At 48.7% G+C, this 20,009-nt stretch overlaps 1 protein-coding gene across 1 annotated transcript in view; it reads left to right on the top strand.

Moving 5' to 3' along the window:
- LOC310854085 (FERM, ARHGEF and pleckstrin domain-containing protein 1-like) overlaps positions 1-20,009 on the top strand; it is a 159,470-nt gene that overhangs the window by 119,739 nt on the left and 19,722 nt on the right. The window contains 1 exon segment of the mRNA XM_083758578.1: positions 11,061-11,228. Coding sequence (XP_083614704.1) covers positions 11,061-11,228 — 168 coding nt within the window.

Genomic DNA, 20,009 nt, shown 5'->3' with positions numbered 1-20,009 from the left:
GTTATTGTTTAAGTTTGTCTACACAGCTGTGGTTTGGAAACGTAGTGCCCACGGCACACCAGAGAGCAAGTACACATCGCAAAGAGTGTGTGTGTGTGTGTGTGTGTGTGTGTGTGTGTGTGTGTGTGTTCATTCATGCTATCGCTCCAAAAAATTACAAATTTGTATTTTAATTTACTAATGGCAAATACAAAGTTAGGTAATTTTCTACACATGTAGACAGTGATCCCCTGTCTACATGTTGTGCTCCTGATGTTTTGCCTTTTCAACTCTTTTTCTCAGACTTTTCATGAAGGCTAACCTGAACACAGAGCAGCAGTGTGTAAAGGGTTAACCTGAACACAGAGCAGCAGTGTGAAAAGGGCTAACCTGATCACAGAGCAGCAGTGTGAAAAGGGTTAACCTGATCACAGAGCAGCAGTGTGAAAAGGGTTAACCTGAACACAGAGCAGCAGTGTGAAAAGGGTTAACCTGAACACAGAGCAGCAGTGTGAAAAGGTTAACCTGAACACAGAGCAGCAGTGTGAAAAGGGCTAACCTGAACACAGAGCAGCAGTGTGAAAAGGGTTAACCTGAACACAGAGCAGCAGTGTGAAAAGGGTTAACCTGAACACAGAGCAGCAGTGTGAAAAGGGTTAACCTGAACACAGAGCAGCAGTGTGAAAAGGTTAACCTGAACACAGAGCAGCAGTGTGAAAAGGGTTAACCTGAACACAGAGCAGCAGTGTGGAAAGGGTTAACCTGAACACAGAGCAGCAGTGTGAAAAGGTTAACCTGAACACAGAGCAGCAGTGTGAAAAGGTTAACCTGAACACAGAGCAGCAGTGTGAAAAGGTTAACCTGAACACAGAGCAGCAGTGTGTAAAGGGTTAACCTGAACACAGAGCAGCAGTGTGTAAAGGGCTAACCTGAACACAGAGCAGCAGTGTGTAAAGGGTTAACCTGAACACAGAGCAGCAGTGTGAAAAGGTTAACCTGAACACAGAGCAGCAGTGTGAAAAGGGTTAACCTGAACACAGAGCAGCAGTGTGAAAAAGGTTAACCTGAACACAGAGCAGCAGTGTGTAAAGGGTTAACCTGAACACAGAGCAGCAGTGTGAAAAGGGTTAACCTGAACACAGAGCAGCAGTGTGTAAAGGGTTAACCTGAACACAGAGCAGCAGTGTGTAAAGGGTTAACCTGAACACAGAGCAGCAGTGTGAAAAGGGTTAACCTGAACACAGAGCAGCAGTGTGTAAAGGGTTAACCTGAACACAGAGCAGCAGTGTGTAAAGGGTTAACCTGAACACAGAGCAGCAGTGTGAAAAGGGCTAACCTGAACACAGAGCAGCAGTGTGTAAAGGGTTAACCTGAACACAGAGCAGCAGTGTGTAAAGGGTTAACCTGAACACAGAGCAGCAGTGTGTAAAGGGTTAACCTGATCACAGAGCAGCAGTGTGAAAAGGTTAACCTGAACACAGAGCAGCAGTGTGAAAAGGGTTAACCTGAACACAGAGCAGCAGTTTGAAAAGGGTTAACCTGAACACAGAGCAGCAGTGTGAAAAGGGCTAACCTGAACACAGAGCAGCAGTGTGAAAAGGGTTAACCTGAACACAGAGCAGCAGTGTGAAAAGGGCTAACCTGAACACAGAGCAGCAGTGTGAAAAGGGTTAACCTGAACACAGAGCAGCAGTTTGAAAAGGGCTAACCTGAACACAGAGCAGCAGTGTGAAAAGGGTTAACCTGAACACAGAGCAGCAGTGTGAAAAGGGCTAACCTGAACACAGAGCAGCAGTGTGTAAAGGTTAACCTGAACACAGAGCAGCAGTGTGAAAAGGGCTAACCTGAACACAGAGCAGCAGTGTGAAAAGGGTTAACCTGAACACAGAGCAGCAGTGTGAAAAGGGCTAACCTGAACACAGAGCAGCAGTGTGAAAAGGGTTAACCTGAACACAGAGCAGCAGTGTGAAAAGGGTTAACCTGAACACAGAGCAGCAGTGTGAAAAGGTTAACCTGAACACAGAGCAGCAGTGTGTAAAGGGTTAACCTGAACACAGAGCAGCAGTGTGTAAAGGGTTAACCTGAACACAGAGCAGCAGTGTGAAAAGGGCTAACCTGAACACAGAGCAGCAGTGTGTAAAGGGTTAACCTGAACACAGAGCAGCAGTGTGTAAAGGGTTAACCTGAACACAGAGCAGCAGTGTGAAAAGGTTAACCTGAACACAGAGCAGCAGTGTGAAAAGGGTTAACCTGAACACAGAGCAGCAGTGTGTAAAAGGTTAACCTGAACACAGAGCAGCAGTGTGTAAAGGGCTAACCTGAACACAGAGCAGCAGTGTGTAAAAGGTTAACCTGAACACAGAGCAGCAGTGTGAAAAAGGTTAACCTGAACACAGAGCAGCAGTGTGAAAAGGGTTAACCTGAACACAGAGCAGCAGTGTGAAAAGGGTTAACCTGAACACAGAGCAGCAGTGTGAAAAGGTTAACCTGAACACAGAGCAGCAGTGTGAAAAGGGTTAACCTGAACACAGAGCAGCAGTGTGAAAGGGTTAACCTGAACACAGAGCAGCAGTGTGAAAGGGTTAACCTGAACACAGAGCAGCAGTGTGAAAAGGTTAACCTGAACACAGAGCAGCAGTGTGAAAAGGGCTAACCTGAACACAGAGCAGCAGTGTGAAAAGGGTTAACCTGAACACAGAGCAGCAGTGTGAAAAGGGCTAACCTGAACACAGAGCAGCAGTGTGAAAGGGTTAACCTGAACACAGAGCAGCAGTGTGAAAAGGGTTAACCTGAACACAGAGCAGCAGTGTGAAAAGGGCTAACCTGAACACAGAGCAGCAGTGTGAAAAGCTAAACCGTGTTAATTTTTGTCTATATCCACATTTTCACTTGCAAGCTTTCATTTACCCCTTGCAGCCTCTCCGACGCACACACACACACGCGCCCTTGCGCACACACTGCAAACAAATTAATATTCACTTCACTTTGTCAGGGCTTAGCTGATGTATTGGCCAGGCAGCAGTTTTGTTTAGAGCAGCATAATATTGAGTGGGTTTATAATCCAAACATTCTACACACACTCGGTTCCTCCAGGAATGTGATTTTATAATTGACAAAAAGTCTAATCCCCGATGTTTGTTTGTTTGGGGTTTTCCCACCGGATATGGACAGTCCACTAGAGCATGGATCATTTTGGCTAGCCTTGGCATTTCTTCACATTTGATCTCGGTCAGACTATGAGTAAAAAATGTGCAAAGTCAAAATTTGCACAGCTTCATTCATTCATGACTTGTACTTCAGAGCGTATAGGCAAATAGCTGCATACTTCTCACCCTGCCTACTAGCTGTGTGTGTGTGTGTGTGTGTGTGTGTGTGTGTGTGTCTGTGTGTGTGTGTGTCTGTGTGTGTGTGTGTGTGTGTGTGTGTGTGTACACTACAGAACCACATAACTTGAGAATGGATTTCTGGTTTCACTTGAAACTGGCTGTGAATGATCACAAAAGATCACAACGAAAGTCAAAAGAAGTCAAGTCATAGTATTTATAAACGGTTTGGGGAGATTCAGTGGCCTTCATTCTAGTTTCACATGCCGTTTTTATTTTATTTCCCTAGGTGGACAACCGACCCAAATACTATGGACGCGAGTAAGTCATCCTTTTATTAATAACAGGAGTTCACTAATTTAGCATTTCAAGACAAAAGTTGACAAGCTTCAAGGTGTTTCAGTCAGTGTCACATGCAGTCACGCGTACACACGGACTTCAAGCTTCCTCGCCAGTGTGGCTTTGAATAAAATTTAAATACGTCGATTTAAATTCAAACAGTCAGAATAAAACTAGGAGACATGTAATGCTTATATCTGTGTTTGTTGCTGGGTAAATGAAACGAGGTGTGGTTTTTTGCCGGTGGTGGAAAGTACATTTACTAAAGTACTGTACTTTAGTACAATTTTGAGATACTTTTACTTAACTGGACTATTTCAAAATGTCAGTACTTTTACTTCAACTCCACTACATTTCAGAGGCAAATATTGTTCTTTTACTCCACTACAATTAATTGAAAACTTAAGTTACTTTGTAGATTTTGATTATTACTAAACCACTTCAGCCCTACATACATTTCGACCACTTGAAAATAGCTTGTAGATCGGCTATTTTCAAAAGATCTTTAGACATTTGAGTTTTCTAAATGGGACATTCTGCATAAATATGAGTACTTTTGCCTTGACGCCAATACTTTTGTACTTTTACTCAAGTTCATTTTGAATTCCAGACTTTAGCTTACTTCAAAGTATTTCTATGTTGCAGTATTGATACTAAAACATTTGAGTATGCTTTTTCGACCACTGCTTTTATCTTTTATTTCTATGGTCCAGGTACCATGGGATGATCTCACGGGAGGAGGCCGACCAGCTGCTCAGCCAGGCCGAGGGCAGCTACCTGATCAGGGAGAGTCAGAGACAGCCGGGCACCTACACGCTGGCCCTGCGGTACGCACCGCCACACACACCACCACCATGTACGCACCGTCACACACACCACCACCATGTACGCACCGCCACACACACCACCATGTACGCACCGTCACACACACACCACCACCATGTACGCACCGCCACACACACCACCATGTACGCACCGTCACACACACACCACCACCATGTACGCACCGTCACACACACCACCACCATGTACGCACCGTCACACACACCACCACCATGTACGCACCGCCACACACACCACCACCATGTACGCACCGTCACACACACACCACCATGTACGCACCGTCACACACACCACCACCATGTACGCACCGTCACACACCACCACCATGTACGCACTGTCACACACACACCACCACCATGTACGCACCGTCACACACACCACCACCATGTACGCACCGTCACACACACCACCATGTACGCACCTTCACACACACCACCACCATGTACGCACCGTCACACACACCACCATGTACGCACCTTCACACACACCACCATGTACGCACCGTCACACACACCACCATGTACACACCGTCACACACACCACCACCATGTACGCACCGTCACACACACCACCATGTACACACTGTCACACACACACCACCACCATGTACGCACCGTCACACACACCACCATGTACGCACCTTCACACACACACCACCACCATGTACGCACCGTCACACACACCACCACCATGTACGCACCGTCACACACACCACCATGTACGCACCTTCACACACACACCACCATGTACGCACCTTCACACACACACCACCATGTACGCACCTTCACACACACCACCACCATGTACGCACCGTCACACACACCACCATGTACACACCTTCACACACACCACCACCATGTACGCACCGTCACACACACCACCATGTACGCACCGTCACACACACCACCATGTACGCACCGTCACACACACCACCATGTACGCACCTTCACACACACCACCACCATGTACGCACCGTCACACACACACCACCACCATGTACGCACCGTCACACACACACCACCACCATGTACGCACCGTCACACACACCACCACCATGTACGCACCGTAACACACACCACCATGTACGCACCGTCACACACACACACCACCATGTACGCACCGTCACACACACACACCACCATGTACGCACCGTCACACACACACCACCATGTACGCACCGTAACACACACCACCATGTACGCACCGTCACACACACACACCACCATGTACGCACCGTCACACACACCACCATGTACGCACCGTCACACACACACACCACCATGTACGCACCGTCACACACACACCACCATGTACGCACCGTCACACACACCACCACCATGTACGCACCGTCACACACACACCACCATGTACGCACCGTCACACACACCACCATGTACGCACCGTCACACACACCACCACCATGTACGCACCGTCACACACACACCACAACCATGTACGCACCGTCACACACACCACCATGTACGCACCGTCACACACACACCACCACCATGTACGCACCGTCACACACACACCACCACCATGTACGCACCGTCACACACAGCCACACACCACCATGTACGCACCGTCACACACACACCACCACCATGTACGCACCGTCACACACACACCACCATGTACGCACCGTCACACACACACCACCATGTACGCACCGTCACACACAGCCACACACCACCATGTACGCACCGTCACACACAGCCACACACCACCATGTACGCACCGTCACACACACACCACCACCATGTACGCACCGTCACACACACCACCACCATGTACGCACTGTCACACACACCACCACCATGTACGCACCGTCACACACACACCACCACCATGTACGCACCGTCACACACACCACCACCATGTACGCACCGTCACACACACCACCACCATGTACGCACCGTCACACACACCACCACCATGTACGCACCGTCACACACACCACCACCATGTACGCACCGTCACACACACACCACCACCATGTACGCACCGTCACACACACCACCACCATGTACGCACCGTCACACACACACCACCACCATGTACGCACCGTCACACACACACCACCACCATGTACGCACCGTCACACACACACCACCATGTACGCACCGTCACACACACACCACCACCATGTACGCACCGTCACACACACCACCACCATGTACGCACCGTAACACACACCACCATGTACGCACCGTCACACACACACACCACCATGTACGCACCGTCACACACACACACCACCATGTACGCACCGTCACACACACACCACCATGTACGCACCGTAACACACACCACCATGTACGCACCGTCACACACACACACCACCATGTACGCACCGTCACACACACCACCATGTACGCACCGTCACACACACACACCACCATGTACGCACCGTCACACACACACCACCATGTACGCACCGTCACACACACCACCACCATGTACGCACCGTCACACACACACCACCATGTACGCACCGTCACACACACCACCATGTACGCACCGTCACACACACCACCACCATGTACGCACCGTCACACACACACCACAACCATGTACGCACCGTCACACACACCACCACCATGTACGCACCGTCACACACACACCACCACCATGTACGCACCGTCACACACACACCACCACCATGTACGCACCGTCACACACAGCCACACACCACCATGTACGCACCGTCACACACACACCACCACCATGTACGCACCGTCACACACACACCACCATGTACGCACCGTCACACACACACCACCATGTACGCACCGTCACACACAGCCACACACCACCATGTACGCACCGTCACACACAGCCACACACCACCATGTACGCACCGTCACACACACACCACCACCATGTACGCACCGTCACACACACCACCACCATGTACGCACCGTCACACACACCACCACCATGTACGCACCGTCACACACACACCACCACCATGTACGCACCGTCACACACACACCACCATGTACACACCGTCACACACACCACCACCACCATGTACGCACCGTCACACACACACCACCACCATGTACGCACCGTCACACACACCACCATGTACGCACCGTCACACACACACCACCATGTACGCACCGTCACACACACACCACCATGTACGCACCGTCACACACACCACCATGTACGCACCGCCACACACACCACCACCATGTACGCACCGTCACACACACCACCACCATGTACGCACCGTCACACACACCACCACCACCATGTACGCACCGTCACACACAGCCACACACACCACCACCATGTACGCACCGTCACACACAGCCACACACACCACCACCATGTACGCACCGTCACACACAGCCACACACCACCACCACCATGTACGCACCGTCACACACAGCCACACACCACCACCACCATGTACGCACCGTCACACACCGCCACACACACCACCACCACCATGTACGCACTGTCGCACACAGCCACACACCACCACCATGTACGCACCGTCACACACCGCCACACACACCACCACCACCATGTACGCACCGTCGCACACAGCCACACACCACCACCACCATGTACGCACTGTCACACACAGCCACACACCACCACCACCATGTACGCACCGCCACACACCACCACCACCATGTACGCACCGTCGCACACAGCCACACACACCACCACCATGTACGCACCGTCGCACACAGCCACACACACCACCACCATGTACGCACCGTCGCACACAGCCACACACACCACCACCACCATGTACGCACTGTCGCACACAGCCACACACCACCACCACCATGTACGCACCGTCGCACACAGCCACACACCACCACCACCATGTACGCACCGTCGCACACAGCCACACACCACCACCACCATGTACGCACCATCGCACACAGCCACACACCACCACCACCATGTACGCACTGTCACACACAGCCACACACCACCACCACCATGTATGCACCGTCACACACAGCCACACACCACCACCACCATGTACGCACCGTCGCACACAGCCACACACACCACCACCATGTACGCACCGTCGCACACAGCCACACACCACCACCATGTACGCACCGTCACACACAGCCACACACACCACCACCACCATGTACGCACTGTCGCACACAGCCACACACCACCACCACCACCATGTACGCACCATCGCACACAGCCACACACCACCACCACCATGTACGCACCATCGCACACAGCCACACACCACCACCACCATGTACGCACTGTCGCACACAGCCACACACCACCACCACCACCATGTACGCACCGTCACACACCGCCACACACACCACCACCACCATGTACGCACCGTCACACACAGCCACACACCACCACCACCATGTACGCACCGTCACACACCGCCACACACACCACCACCACCATGTACGCACCGTCACACACAGCCACACACACCACCACCACCATGTACGCACCGTCACACACAGCCACACACACCACCACCACCATGTACGCACCGTCACACACAGCCACACACCACCACCATGTACGCACCGTCACACACACCACCACCACCATGTACGCACTGTCACACACAGCCACACACCACCACCACCATGTATGCACCGTCACACACAGCCACACACCACCACCATGTACGCACCGTCACACACACCACCACCACCATGTACGCACTGTCACACACAGCCACACACCACCACCACCATGTACGCACCGTCACACACAGCCACACACACCACCACCATGTACGCACCGTCGCACACAGCCACACACACCACCACCACCATGTACGCACTGTCGCACACAGCCACACACCACCACCACCATGTACGCACTGTCGCACACAGCCACACACCACCACCACCATGTACGCACCGTCGCACACAGCCACACACCACCACCACCACCATGTACGCACCATCGCACACAGCCACACACCACCACCACCATGTACGCACCGTCACACACCGCCACACACCACCACCACCATGTACGCACCGTCACACACAGCCACACACCACCACCACCATGTACGCACCGTCACACACAGCCACACACACCACCACCATGTACGCACTGTCGCACACAGCCACACACCACCACCACCATGTACGCACTGTCGCACACAGCCACACACCACCACCACCATGTACGCACTGTCGCACACAGCCACACACCACCACCACCATGTACGCACTGTCGCACACAGCCACACACCACCACCACCATGTATGCACTGTCGCACACAGCCACACACCACCACCACCATGTACGCACCGTCACACACAGCCACACACCACCACCACCACCATGTACGCATCACCTACACCCTGCTGTATGTGGTGCCCAGACCGCTGGCACCCTGCTTGTATTGTGTCTGTTAGTAGAACAGAGCCTTGATCAAGTTTCCAACTGCTCCCATTTTGGCGTCCTCTCCTTCTCTCTCTTTCACACTCCTCCTCTCTCCCCCCCCCCCCCCCACACACACACACACACACACACTGTCCCCATAATTGCTTTCCATAAATATCTATCCACAAACTCATGGCCCACTCTGGGTTGGCAGAAAAGGAAAGGTTGGATTTTGGGTTAATACATTTTCTTTCTTTTTTTTCCTGGTGGTTTTATTAGTAATCCGCTATGGAGCCAGGAATAATTAGGGCCAGTTCAGAGTGGTTTTGTATTATAGTTCATAGTTTGTCAGCTGGCTGTAACTCAGATGAAAAGTGGCATTGTTGGAACGACGGTGATGACAGTACAGTGCTCTTGTACAGTAGTCGGAGCAGTTATCATGACACCAAAATCCCCAAATGATTATGTTAATTTAAATCTAATAAAAAAATCTAATTATATAAATTGTGTAGTTTGCTTCTAAATCCTTTCGAAAAAACAGACTGGTTAGTTATTTTTCACAATAGTTTGTTATAAATATAGTCGTCTATACTGTATGACAATACAAATAAGAAATATCACACTGTACAGTCTTAAACAAACGACGTACTTTACACTGCCAATCCTCTCTTCTTCTTCTCCACCTCTAGCTTCGGTAACCAAACCAGAAACTTCCGCCTGTACCACGACGGGAAGCACTTTGTGGGAGAGAAGAGGTTCGAGTCCATCCACGACCTGGTCACCGATGGACTCATCACGCTGTACATCGAGACCAAGGTACGGGACTAATCCACTTCATAGATTTTTTTTTTTTAACCCATTCTGACCTGAGATCAGATTCATATGAGGTTTCCGCCAGACACACACTGGTCTGATGAACCCATTCTGACCTGAGATCAGATTCTAAGTCGTCAGTCGTTCTTCGATTTTTCAAAAAATAGCAGACCTACAAGCTCGTATCGCGCCACTCGGTGGCGCGATATGAGCTTGTAGATCTGCTATTTTTAAATAGCTAAAGCATAACATGATGCTGACACCAAAATGGGTGCCCGTTCAGAATGGGTTAAATAAATCGCTAAGTTAATTAAAAAAATTAAGAAATCGCTAAGTTAACTAATATATCCTAACCTTGTTTTGGGTGTGTGTGTGTGCTCCCTGTCATGCGTCCAGGCTGCAGAGTACATCGCCAAAATGACCATCAACCCCATCTACGAGCACGTGGGCTACACCACCCTCAACCAGGAGCCCACCCTGAAGAAGCACGTGCCTCACAGCCTCACGGCCGACGCCGTCGACGGGCCCGCCATCATAAAGGACAGCGACAGCACAGAGGAGAGGGTAAGGATGAGCGGCCGCTCAACGTCCATGTGTTGTGTAGTGTACACACACCTGCATTTCCCTGGTCTTAACCATGGTGTGATATTATCCAGGGATCACCCTCAAGGTGATCCAGGGATCACCCTCATCGTGCTGTCCTTGAGGGTGATCCAGGGAGTCCCCGGCTAAATTTAGCCTGGGGTTCCAGCCTTGAATCGCAGCGTTTCTGTGAATTTGTTTTGTCACTCGCTCCTCTGTCTAGTAAAGGCTCATACATACTCCAGTTTTTGGTGATGGCTTATCACCGCGGTGTAGTTTTTAACCCATTCTGACCTGAGATCAGATTCATACGAGTTTTCCACTGGACACACACTGGTCTGATTAACCCATTCTGACCTGAGATCAGATTAAAAAAATGTCAGTCGTTCTTCGATTTTTCAAAAAATAGCAGACCTACAAGCTCGTATCGCGCCACTCGGTGGCGCGATACGAGCTTGTAGGTCTGCTATTTTTCAATAGCTAAAGCATAACATGATGCCAACACCGAAATGGGTGCCCGGTCAGAATGGGTTAAAGGGTTGGAAAACTACACCATTACGTCAGTCGCGGTGATGATCAGCTATCACCGCGGACACAGACCCATCTCTCTGTTTTTACTATCAGACAAGTCTTTATCACCCCGTTCACTGATTGGTCTAGATGTTGGGTAAACCACAGGGAGGTGGGGGGGGTGCGTGGCCTGGCCTGGCCTCTAATGCAAGTCAAGCTTGGTGTGTCCTGGAATTAAATAAGGTTGAGACTGACGGACCCAAGGTTAATTTAAGTTATTCATGGTCAGTGCACACTGGACATATTTCCCCACCACTGATGTTGAATTTGTCCATCTTGCTTTGTGTATGCTTCATTAATTAATTAACGCATGCATTGGTGGTGCCTACAGTAAGCCTACAGTAAGCCAGTCATGGGTGTGCAGTAAGGCGCGTTTTGAGTATAAAGTGTTGCATGTTTTCGAGGCCAAACGAGGCCAAAGGCTTCAGGTGTGATCTGAATCCCAAGCATTGTCGGAGCATCACTGCAGAGCTTACGGCTTACGGGGCCTCGTGGGTAAAAAGAACCGCTAGTTGTAAATGTGCCGTCCGAGAACAAGGCCTTGACCCGTTTTCTCTGTAGACCTGGAGTCCGCTCGGCTGTGTGTGTGGTTGTCTGTAGATCTGGAGTCCCCTCGGCTGTGTCTGTGCGGTTGTCTGTAGATCTGGAGTCCGCTCGGCTGTGTGTGTGCGGTTGTCTGTAGATCTGGAGTCCGCTCGGCTGTGTCTGTGCGGTTGTCTGTAGTGGAGTCCCCTCGGCTGTGTCTGTGCGGTTGTCTGTAGATCTGGAGTCCCCTCGGCCGTGTCTGTGTGGTTGTCTGTAGTGGAGTCCCCTCGGCTTTGTCTGTGTGGTTGTCTGTAGATCTGGAGTCCCCTCGGCTGTGTCTGTGTGGTTGTCTGTAGTGGAGTCCCCTCGGCTGTGTCTGTGCGGTTGTCTGTAGATCTGGAGTCCCCTCAGCTGTGTCTGTGCAGTTGTCTGTAGTGGAGTCCCCTCGGCTGTGTCTGTGCGGTTGTCTGTAGTGGAGTCCGCTCGGCTGTGTCTGTGTGGTTGTCTGTAGATCTGGAGTCCCCTCGGCTGTGTCTGTGCGGTTGTCTGTAGATCTGGAGTCCCCTCGGCTGTGTCTGTGTGGTTGTCTGTAGATCTGGAGTCCCCTCGGCTGTGTCTGTGTGGTTGTCTGTAGATCTGGAGTCCCCTCGGCTGTGTCTGTGTGGTTGTCTGTAGATCTGGAGTCCCCTCGGCTGTGTCTGTGTGGTTGTCTGTAGTGGAGTCCCCTCGGCTGTGTCTGTGCGGTTGTCTGTAGATCTGGAGTCCCCTCGGCTGTGTCTGTGTGGTTGTCTGTAGTGGAGTCCCCTCGGCTGTGTCTGTGCGGTTGTCTGTAGATCTGGAGTCCCCTCGGCTGTGTCTGTGTGGTTGTCTGTAGTGGAGTCCCCTCGGCTGTGTCTGTGTGGTTGTCTGTAGATCTGGAGTCCCCTCGGCTGTGTCTGTGCGGTTGTCTGTAGTGGAGTCCCCTCGGCTGTGTCTGTGGTTGTCTGTAGTGGAGTCCCCTCGGCTGTGTCTGTGGTTGTCTGTAGTGGAGTCCCCTCGGCTGTGTCTGTGGTTGTCTGTAGTGGAGTCCCCTCGGCTGTGTCTGTGGTTGTCTGTAGTGGAGTCCCCTCGGCTGTGTCTGTGGTTGTCTGTAGTGGAGTCCCCTCGGCTGTGTCTGTGGTTGTCTGTAGTGGAGTCCCCCCAGCCGTGTCAAACTCTTCATTCATTACTTCTACGTTGTGAATCTTATCAGTATGTTCCCAGCCGTAGCTAATACAGTCTCGTGGTGATTTGGAGAAAAAACAATAGTTATACATATCGGTTGGTTTTAAATTATGTAAGTATGTATTATTTAAGTATATTACACAAGAGGCTGTGCTTTACCGTCATTATGCACGCCTGCGTTGCTGTAGGAACAAGCCGATAGGAGAGTTCTGTAAGCAGCGCAGAAGTGCATTTTAATGACTGTAAAGCACGACCCTCGAGTGTAATTTTGCGATTATACAACAGTTACCCTTAAACATAAACAATTCGATTTCATTATAACTAAGATATTTTAGAACAGTGCAGCTATTTTAGAACAGTGCAGCTGATTTTTATGTTTAGATTAGGTGTTCTATCATGCTCGTTTGAATCACGGCTAGATGGCTACTTCAAGCAATCGGATTGCTTCCTCGAAACGACCTGTTATATAATTAACCACATGAACTCTAGCATTCTATTCCGGCCAAAGAAATGCAAATGAACCAAAACGAATGCTATTGGCTGGAAGGGCAGAGAGAGGTCTTTACTCAGTAGAAGCTCTATAAAGCATACCCTACTACCTACTTTAACATCAATTTCTGAAATTAATTAAAACCATAATTTACAAAAACGCATATCATGGTACTTTAAACTAGAAAAGCAGTTCCTGCAGAAACTGCGTGGGCTCTGTGAAAACCTGCAATGTACTGTATATGATGTACAGTAGAAGATGTATTAAAGTTGAAGACAAAATTACAACAAAAATGGACTGGCATAACAAACAATGTTATGCCAAACAATAACATTGTTATGCCAAACAATGACATTCTTATGCCAAAGGGCCTGATATGATATACAGTATTGTCAGAATCAGCTTTTGTTGCGTTCGTTTATCTGCTGAAAGAGAGACTTTGAGAGCTGTTTCCCCGTTAACAACGCAAGTCAATGAGACCCTATTTTTATTTCTTAATTTGCTATTAAAGTGCACAACGGAGCGAAATAATTCATAGGCTGGACTAGTTTGATCATAACGGAGAACTCTAGAAAAGTGGTCTTACCCTTTTTTTTAAGGCAATAAAATCCGGTCTAATCTCTGTTGTAAATCAATGGCGTGGTAATCATTCTGAAGCCAGCAGGAGTAGAAATAGCGACACCTGCTGGGCCATTAATGACAACTGCAGGGAATTTGGAACTTTCTCATGAGCTTCATTTTCAAACTGGAACAGCATGCTTTTCCGCCCGCAGTAACAGTATATATAAACAAGGCATAATGGAACAAAAGTAGTTATAGGGCTTCAAAACTAAATTGATATATTCGATTTAATTAATTATTTAACCCAATTAATTATTTGTTATGTTGTTATGTTATGCTTTAGCTATTGAAAAATAGCAGATCTACAAGTTCATAGCGCGCCACCGAGTGGCGCGCTACGAGCTTGTAGGTCTGCTATTTTTTTTTATCGAAGAACGACTGACATAGAAACACAGCTTTTTCAGAAAACTGTCAGGATGTAGAAGACATTTTTAGAATCTGATCTCAGGTCAGAGAAAGAAATACAGTTATGAAAATGAGGCAAAAATAACAGGTGTGCGTGTGTGTGTGTGTGTGTGTGTGTGTGTGTGCTTCTCAGTTATTCGATCAATCAAAAAAGTATTTGATAGTTGCGGCCCTAAGCCTATAATTGGTGACGTTATTAGCAAGGTGTGATCAACGGACATGATAAAGTAACTTTATCGTGGCTCTAGATATGACTTTATCGTGGGTCTAGATATAATAATAATAATAATAATAATAAACTTTATATAGCACCTTTCATACATAAATGTAGCTCAAAGTGCTTTACAGAGCAGAAAGAATAATAAAAACAAAAGCAAAACAAAACGGCATTAAAACAGGCATGCAGTTTAAAACAATAGGACAATAGCGCAGTGTCAAATCAGGAGAAGGCAGTGGTACAAAGATAAGAACAGATAAAGCAGGGCAACGACATTAAAAAACGACAATAAAAAAAACAAGCAGTAATACAATACAGTGAGGACATGAATAACAAAAATAAAAATAAAAAATCACTTAAAAGCAATGTTGTAGAGGTGGGTCTTGAGCTGAGCTTTAAAAATGTCTACAGAGGCTGCCTGACGAAGGTACAGTGGGAGCTTGTTCCATGCCGACGGCCCGTAGAAGCAAAAAGCTGCTTCCCCGTATTTTCTAGTTGCCACCTCTCTAGGCAAAGCGAGCAGGCCAGCAGTGGAAGACCTTAGGGGCCGGTTTGGGACATATTTATGCAGGCAGTCATGTAGGTAGGAAGGTGCGAGACCATTGAGAGCTTTATAGACAAGTAAAAGGATTTTTCCAATCCTAAAAACAACCGGAAGCCAGTGCAGTGATGCCAAAACTGGAGTAATATGTTCTCTCATCTTAGTTCTAGTTAAAACTCTAGCTGCTGCATTTTGGACAAGTTGTAATCTGTCAGTTGTTTTCTTAGGCAGTCCTGAAAAAAGTGCATTGCAGTAGTCAAGCCGAGAAAAAACAAAGGCGTGGATTAGCGTTTTTGCATCGTCCAAGGACAAATAGGCTCTGATTCGTGCAATATTTCTAAGGTGAAAAAAGGCAATCTTGGTAACATGATTAATGTGTGAATTAAAATTCAATTCAGAATCAATAATAACCCCCAGGTTCTTTACTGTACTGTTACTTTCTACAGTCAGGTTGCCATGAACTGGTTGCCGAGAACTTCTGTCTTATCCTCATTTAGCTTGAGAAAGTTCTCACTCATCCAACATTTGATGCTAGATAGACAGGTCAACAGCGGGTCTAAAGCACAGGGATCATCTGGGGCCACAGAAAGATATAGTTGACTTTATCGTGGGTCTAGATATGCAGTCTGTGTAACTTTGTGTGCTGTACAACGTGTGTGGACCTCGGGGGTGAGGAAGACCATGTGAGAAATGCTTGTACTAGAGCACACCGTGATGATAAGGAGCAGGGCTGTGCCTGCAGGGAGGATCTGGGATCTGGCCACCAGCCAATAAGGGCTCTGCAGTAAAATTACGTAACTTCGGCAGTTCTACCCCCCCGGTAGAGTCGGGAACCCCACGATAAGACAACTTTTCAGGAACTAACCCCTTTAATACTGTATCTACAGTACTTATCGTCTACTCTATACTACTTCCTTTTCCCCTCTACCTACGCCAAATCTCTTGGCCAAAAAAATAAATGGGTGATCGACTACAACCCTGGAACGTGTCGTCGTTGTGAGCTTGTAGATCGGCTATGTTTTCGCTGAATGTTCTCCCCAGAATATGGACGCTGTCAGCCTGAGTAAATTTGACTGGCAGCTTCCTGCTCGTCCCCAGAGGGGGGGGGGGGGTTGGTGTGTGTGTGTGTGTGTGTGTGTGTGTCGTCCCATCTTATCTTTCAGTACATGGGGTTTAAGTGTTTAACAGATCCTACTGTACTGGGGTACTTCTAGGGGTCATCCTACTGATAATCTCTATAACTGTAATCTTGTGTGTGTGTGTGTGTGTGTGTGTGTGTGTGTGTGTGTGTGTGTGTGTGTGTATCTTTCTCACTTAACATTGTGTAGCTTTTCCTACGTCGTCCTTAACCAACCCGGAAGATGGTTTATAAAGTGTTTTTACTCTGAGCTTCTCTCATGCCACTCTGTGAACACGCAGACTAGAGGGAAACAAAATGAGAGGTACTGTATTCTACACTGGACACTGGATGTTCTGTACAGTACAGGGGGGGGGGTGTAAAGGAGGCAAAAGATGTGGAATATCTGCTGCAAAGCCACCCCTCCACACACACACACACACACACACACACACACACACACACACACACACACACACACACAAAACTGTCAGGATGTAGAAGATATTTTTAGAATCTGATCTCAGGTCAGAATGGGTTAAGTAGCAGCGTCTCCGCCCTATACAGTATGATGGCTGCGGATTATAGCAGAGAAACTACAAATAACACACACACAACACACACACACACACACACACACACCACAACACACCACACCACACCACACCACACCACACCACACCACACACAACACAGTGACAGGTTACACAACCATGCACCGTGCGTTCTTCTTAGACTTTGCACGGCCTCTCTCTCTACATAGAATGATTTTAGCCTGAATGTATTGATTTTTAGTGACTGCTCCATCACTTGACCAGTGGTCCCTGACAACACCACCGCTGCTGCTGCCTGGCTGTGTTTCCATAATGAGGAGGATGTGCAGAGCCAGCAGAACGTTGGTCCTCTGTGACATTGAGCACATAACAGAGGAGGCCCCGGCTCCGGGCGTAACCTAACCTCACACCGCCGACAACCAGCCACATACCGCGGCTCGCTTATTGATTCTCTCAGTCTCCACCCATCCCACTTTGTCAGATGAGCAAAGTCCACAAACCATTTGTGAGATCTGACTTGAGATCAGATTCTAAAAAATGTCTATTACATCCTGACAGTTTCATTATTAACCCATTTTGACCTGAGATCAGATTAAAAAAAATGTCTTTGATTTAAAAAAAAAAAAATAGCAGACCTACAAGCTCGTATCGCGCCACTCGGTGGCGCGATATGAGCTTGTAGATCTGCTATTTTTCAATAGCTAAAGCACAACGTAATGCTAACACCAAAATGGGTTCCTGCCCAAAATGGATTAAAGGAGAATTCCATACTAAAAGGCTTTCTTACCTTTCTTTGTAGTTGTTACGTCCCCATCAAAGAGGTCCAGGTGTTATTTTGTGCAAAAGCTCCTTATTGGCTATTTCCCCTACCATAAGCCCTAAATGAATTGCATTGAATTGAATGGGATGTATGGGGTGTTGTGCTAATTCGCTTATTTCCATCAAAATAAGTAGTAAAGTGTGGCGCTTGGGTTATTATTTACATTATGAAGAGAGGATACATACAAAGAAATTATAATTTTGAGCGATGGAAATAAGCGAATTAGCACAACACCCCATACATCCCATTCAATTCAATGCAATTCATTTAGGGATTATGGTAGGGGAAATAGCCAATAAGGAGCTTTTGCACAAAATAACACCTGGACCTCTTTGATGGGGACGTAACAACTACAAAGAAAGGTAAGAAAGCCTTTTAGTATGGAATTCTCCTTTAAGGCAAGTGTTGGGCCAAGGGAAGATACAAACATCCTGCATCCTTATTAGACTCACTCAATTGAGAAAGGACGCAATCGTGTGTGTGTGTGTGTGTGTGTGTGTGTGTGTGTGTCCAGGGGGTCATGGGTTGCAATACTGTTCTCGCTACTGTACTCTTAACATCGTTGAAGTAGGACTCATCTAAAAGACAACCCCTGGGGTCCCGGGACCCATTACGTCACTTCCGAGCCAATGCCCGTATCAGACTAAATAGAAAATGTAATCCCATCTAAATCCCGGCATCCAATTATACTGGGCAGAACGTTAGCCCAAAATAGCAGATCTACAAGCTCTCAGCACGAACATGCCGCACTGCGACTTTTTATTTTTTTTTAAACTCAGGGCTTTGGCGTAGACTGGGTCCAAGTACAGAGCCAAAAATGGCAGATATACAAGCTCATATACGTCTTAATTCAGTGGCTAAACAGTTCTCACCTGATGGTCCCGGTGAGCCAAAACAACTTGAGTAACATCCCATATCGGGTTTCAGTGTGTCTGCCCTCAGATTGGGAGGTCGTCGGGGGTTCAATCCTCGGCCGGGGTCAGAACAATGGTACCCATTACCCAATGCCTCCCTGATTAGGACTCTGCATCAAGGGTTGGATTGGGGGGGTAAGTTCCCTGTGACATGCTAGCCTCATGTCTCAGGGGATGTCTGGAAATAAAACATTACTGATGCACAAACTTAGACACTTCATCAGTGTTCTGTTGCAACCTGGAATCGTTGGGTGTTTCTGGGTCTTGCAGTAGACAGACACCCTCCTCCAGGCGTCCCGACTGAGGCTGATCAGACCCCGGCCTGTGTCCTAGTGGCATGCTACAGCCCCCCACTGTCTGTCCTGTGTCCTAGTAGCATGCTACAGCCCCCCACTGTCTGTCCTGTGTCCTAGTAGCATGCTACAGCCCCCCACTGTCTGTCCTGTGTCCTAGTGGCATGCTACACCCCCCCACTGTCTGTCCTGTGTCCTAGTGGCATGCTACAGCCCCCCACTGTCTGTCCTGTGTCCTAGTGGCATGCTACAGCCCCCCACTGTCTGTCCTGTGTCCTAGTGGCATGCTACACCCCCCACTGTCTGTCCTGTGTCCTAGTGGCATGCTACAGCCCCCCACTGTCTGTCCTGTGTCCTAGTAGCATGCTACACCCCCCACTGTCTGTCCTGTGTCCTAGTGGCATGCTACAGCCCCCACTGTCTCTGTCCTGTGTCCTAGTAGCATGCTACACCCCCCACTGTCTGTCCTGTGTCCTAGTGGCATGCTACAGCC

This window comes from Protomyctophum parallelum (genome assembly GCF_964188405.1).
Source record: "Protomyctophum parallelum genome assembly, chromosome: 23".
Classification (NCBI taxonomy): domain Eukaryota; kingdom Metazoa; phylum Chordata; class Actinopteri; order Myctophiformes; family Myctophidae; genus Protomyctophum; species Protomyctophum parallelum.
This window is presented reverse-complemented; position numbering and strand designations above follow the sequence as displayed.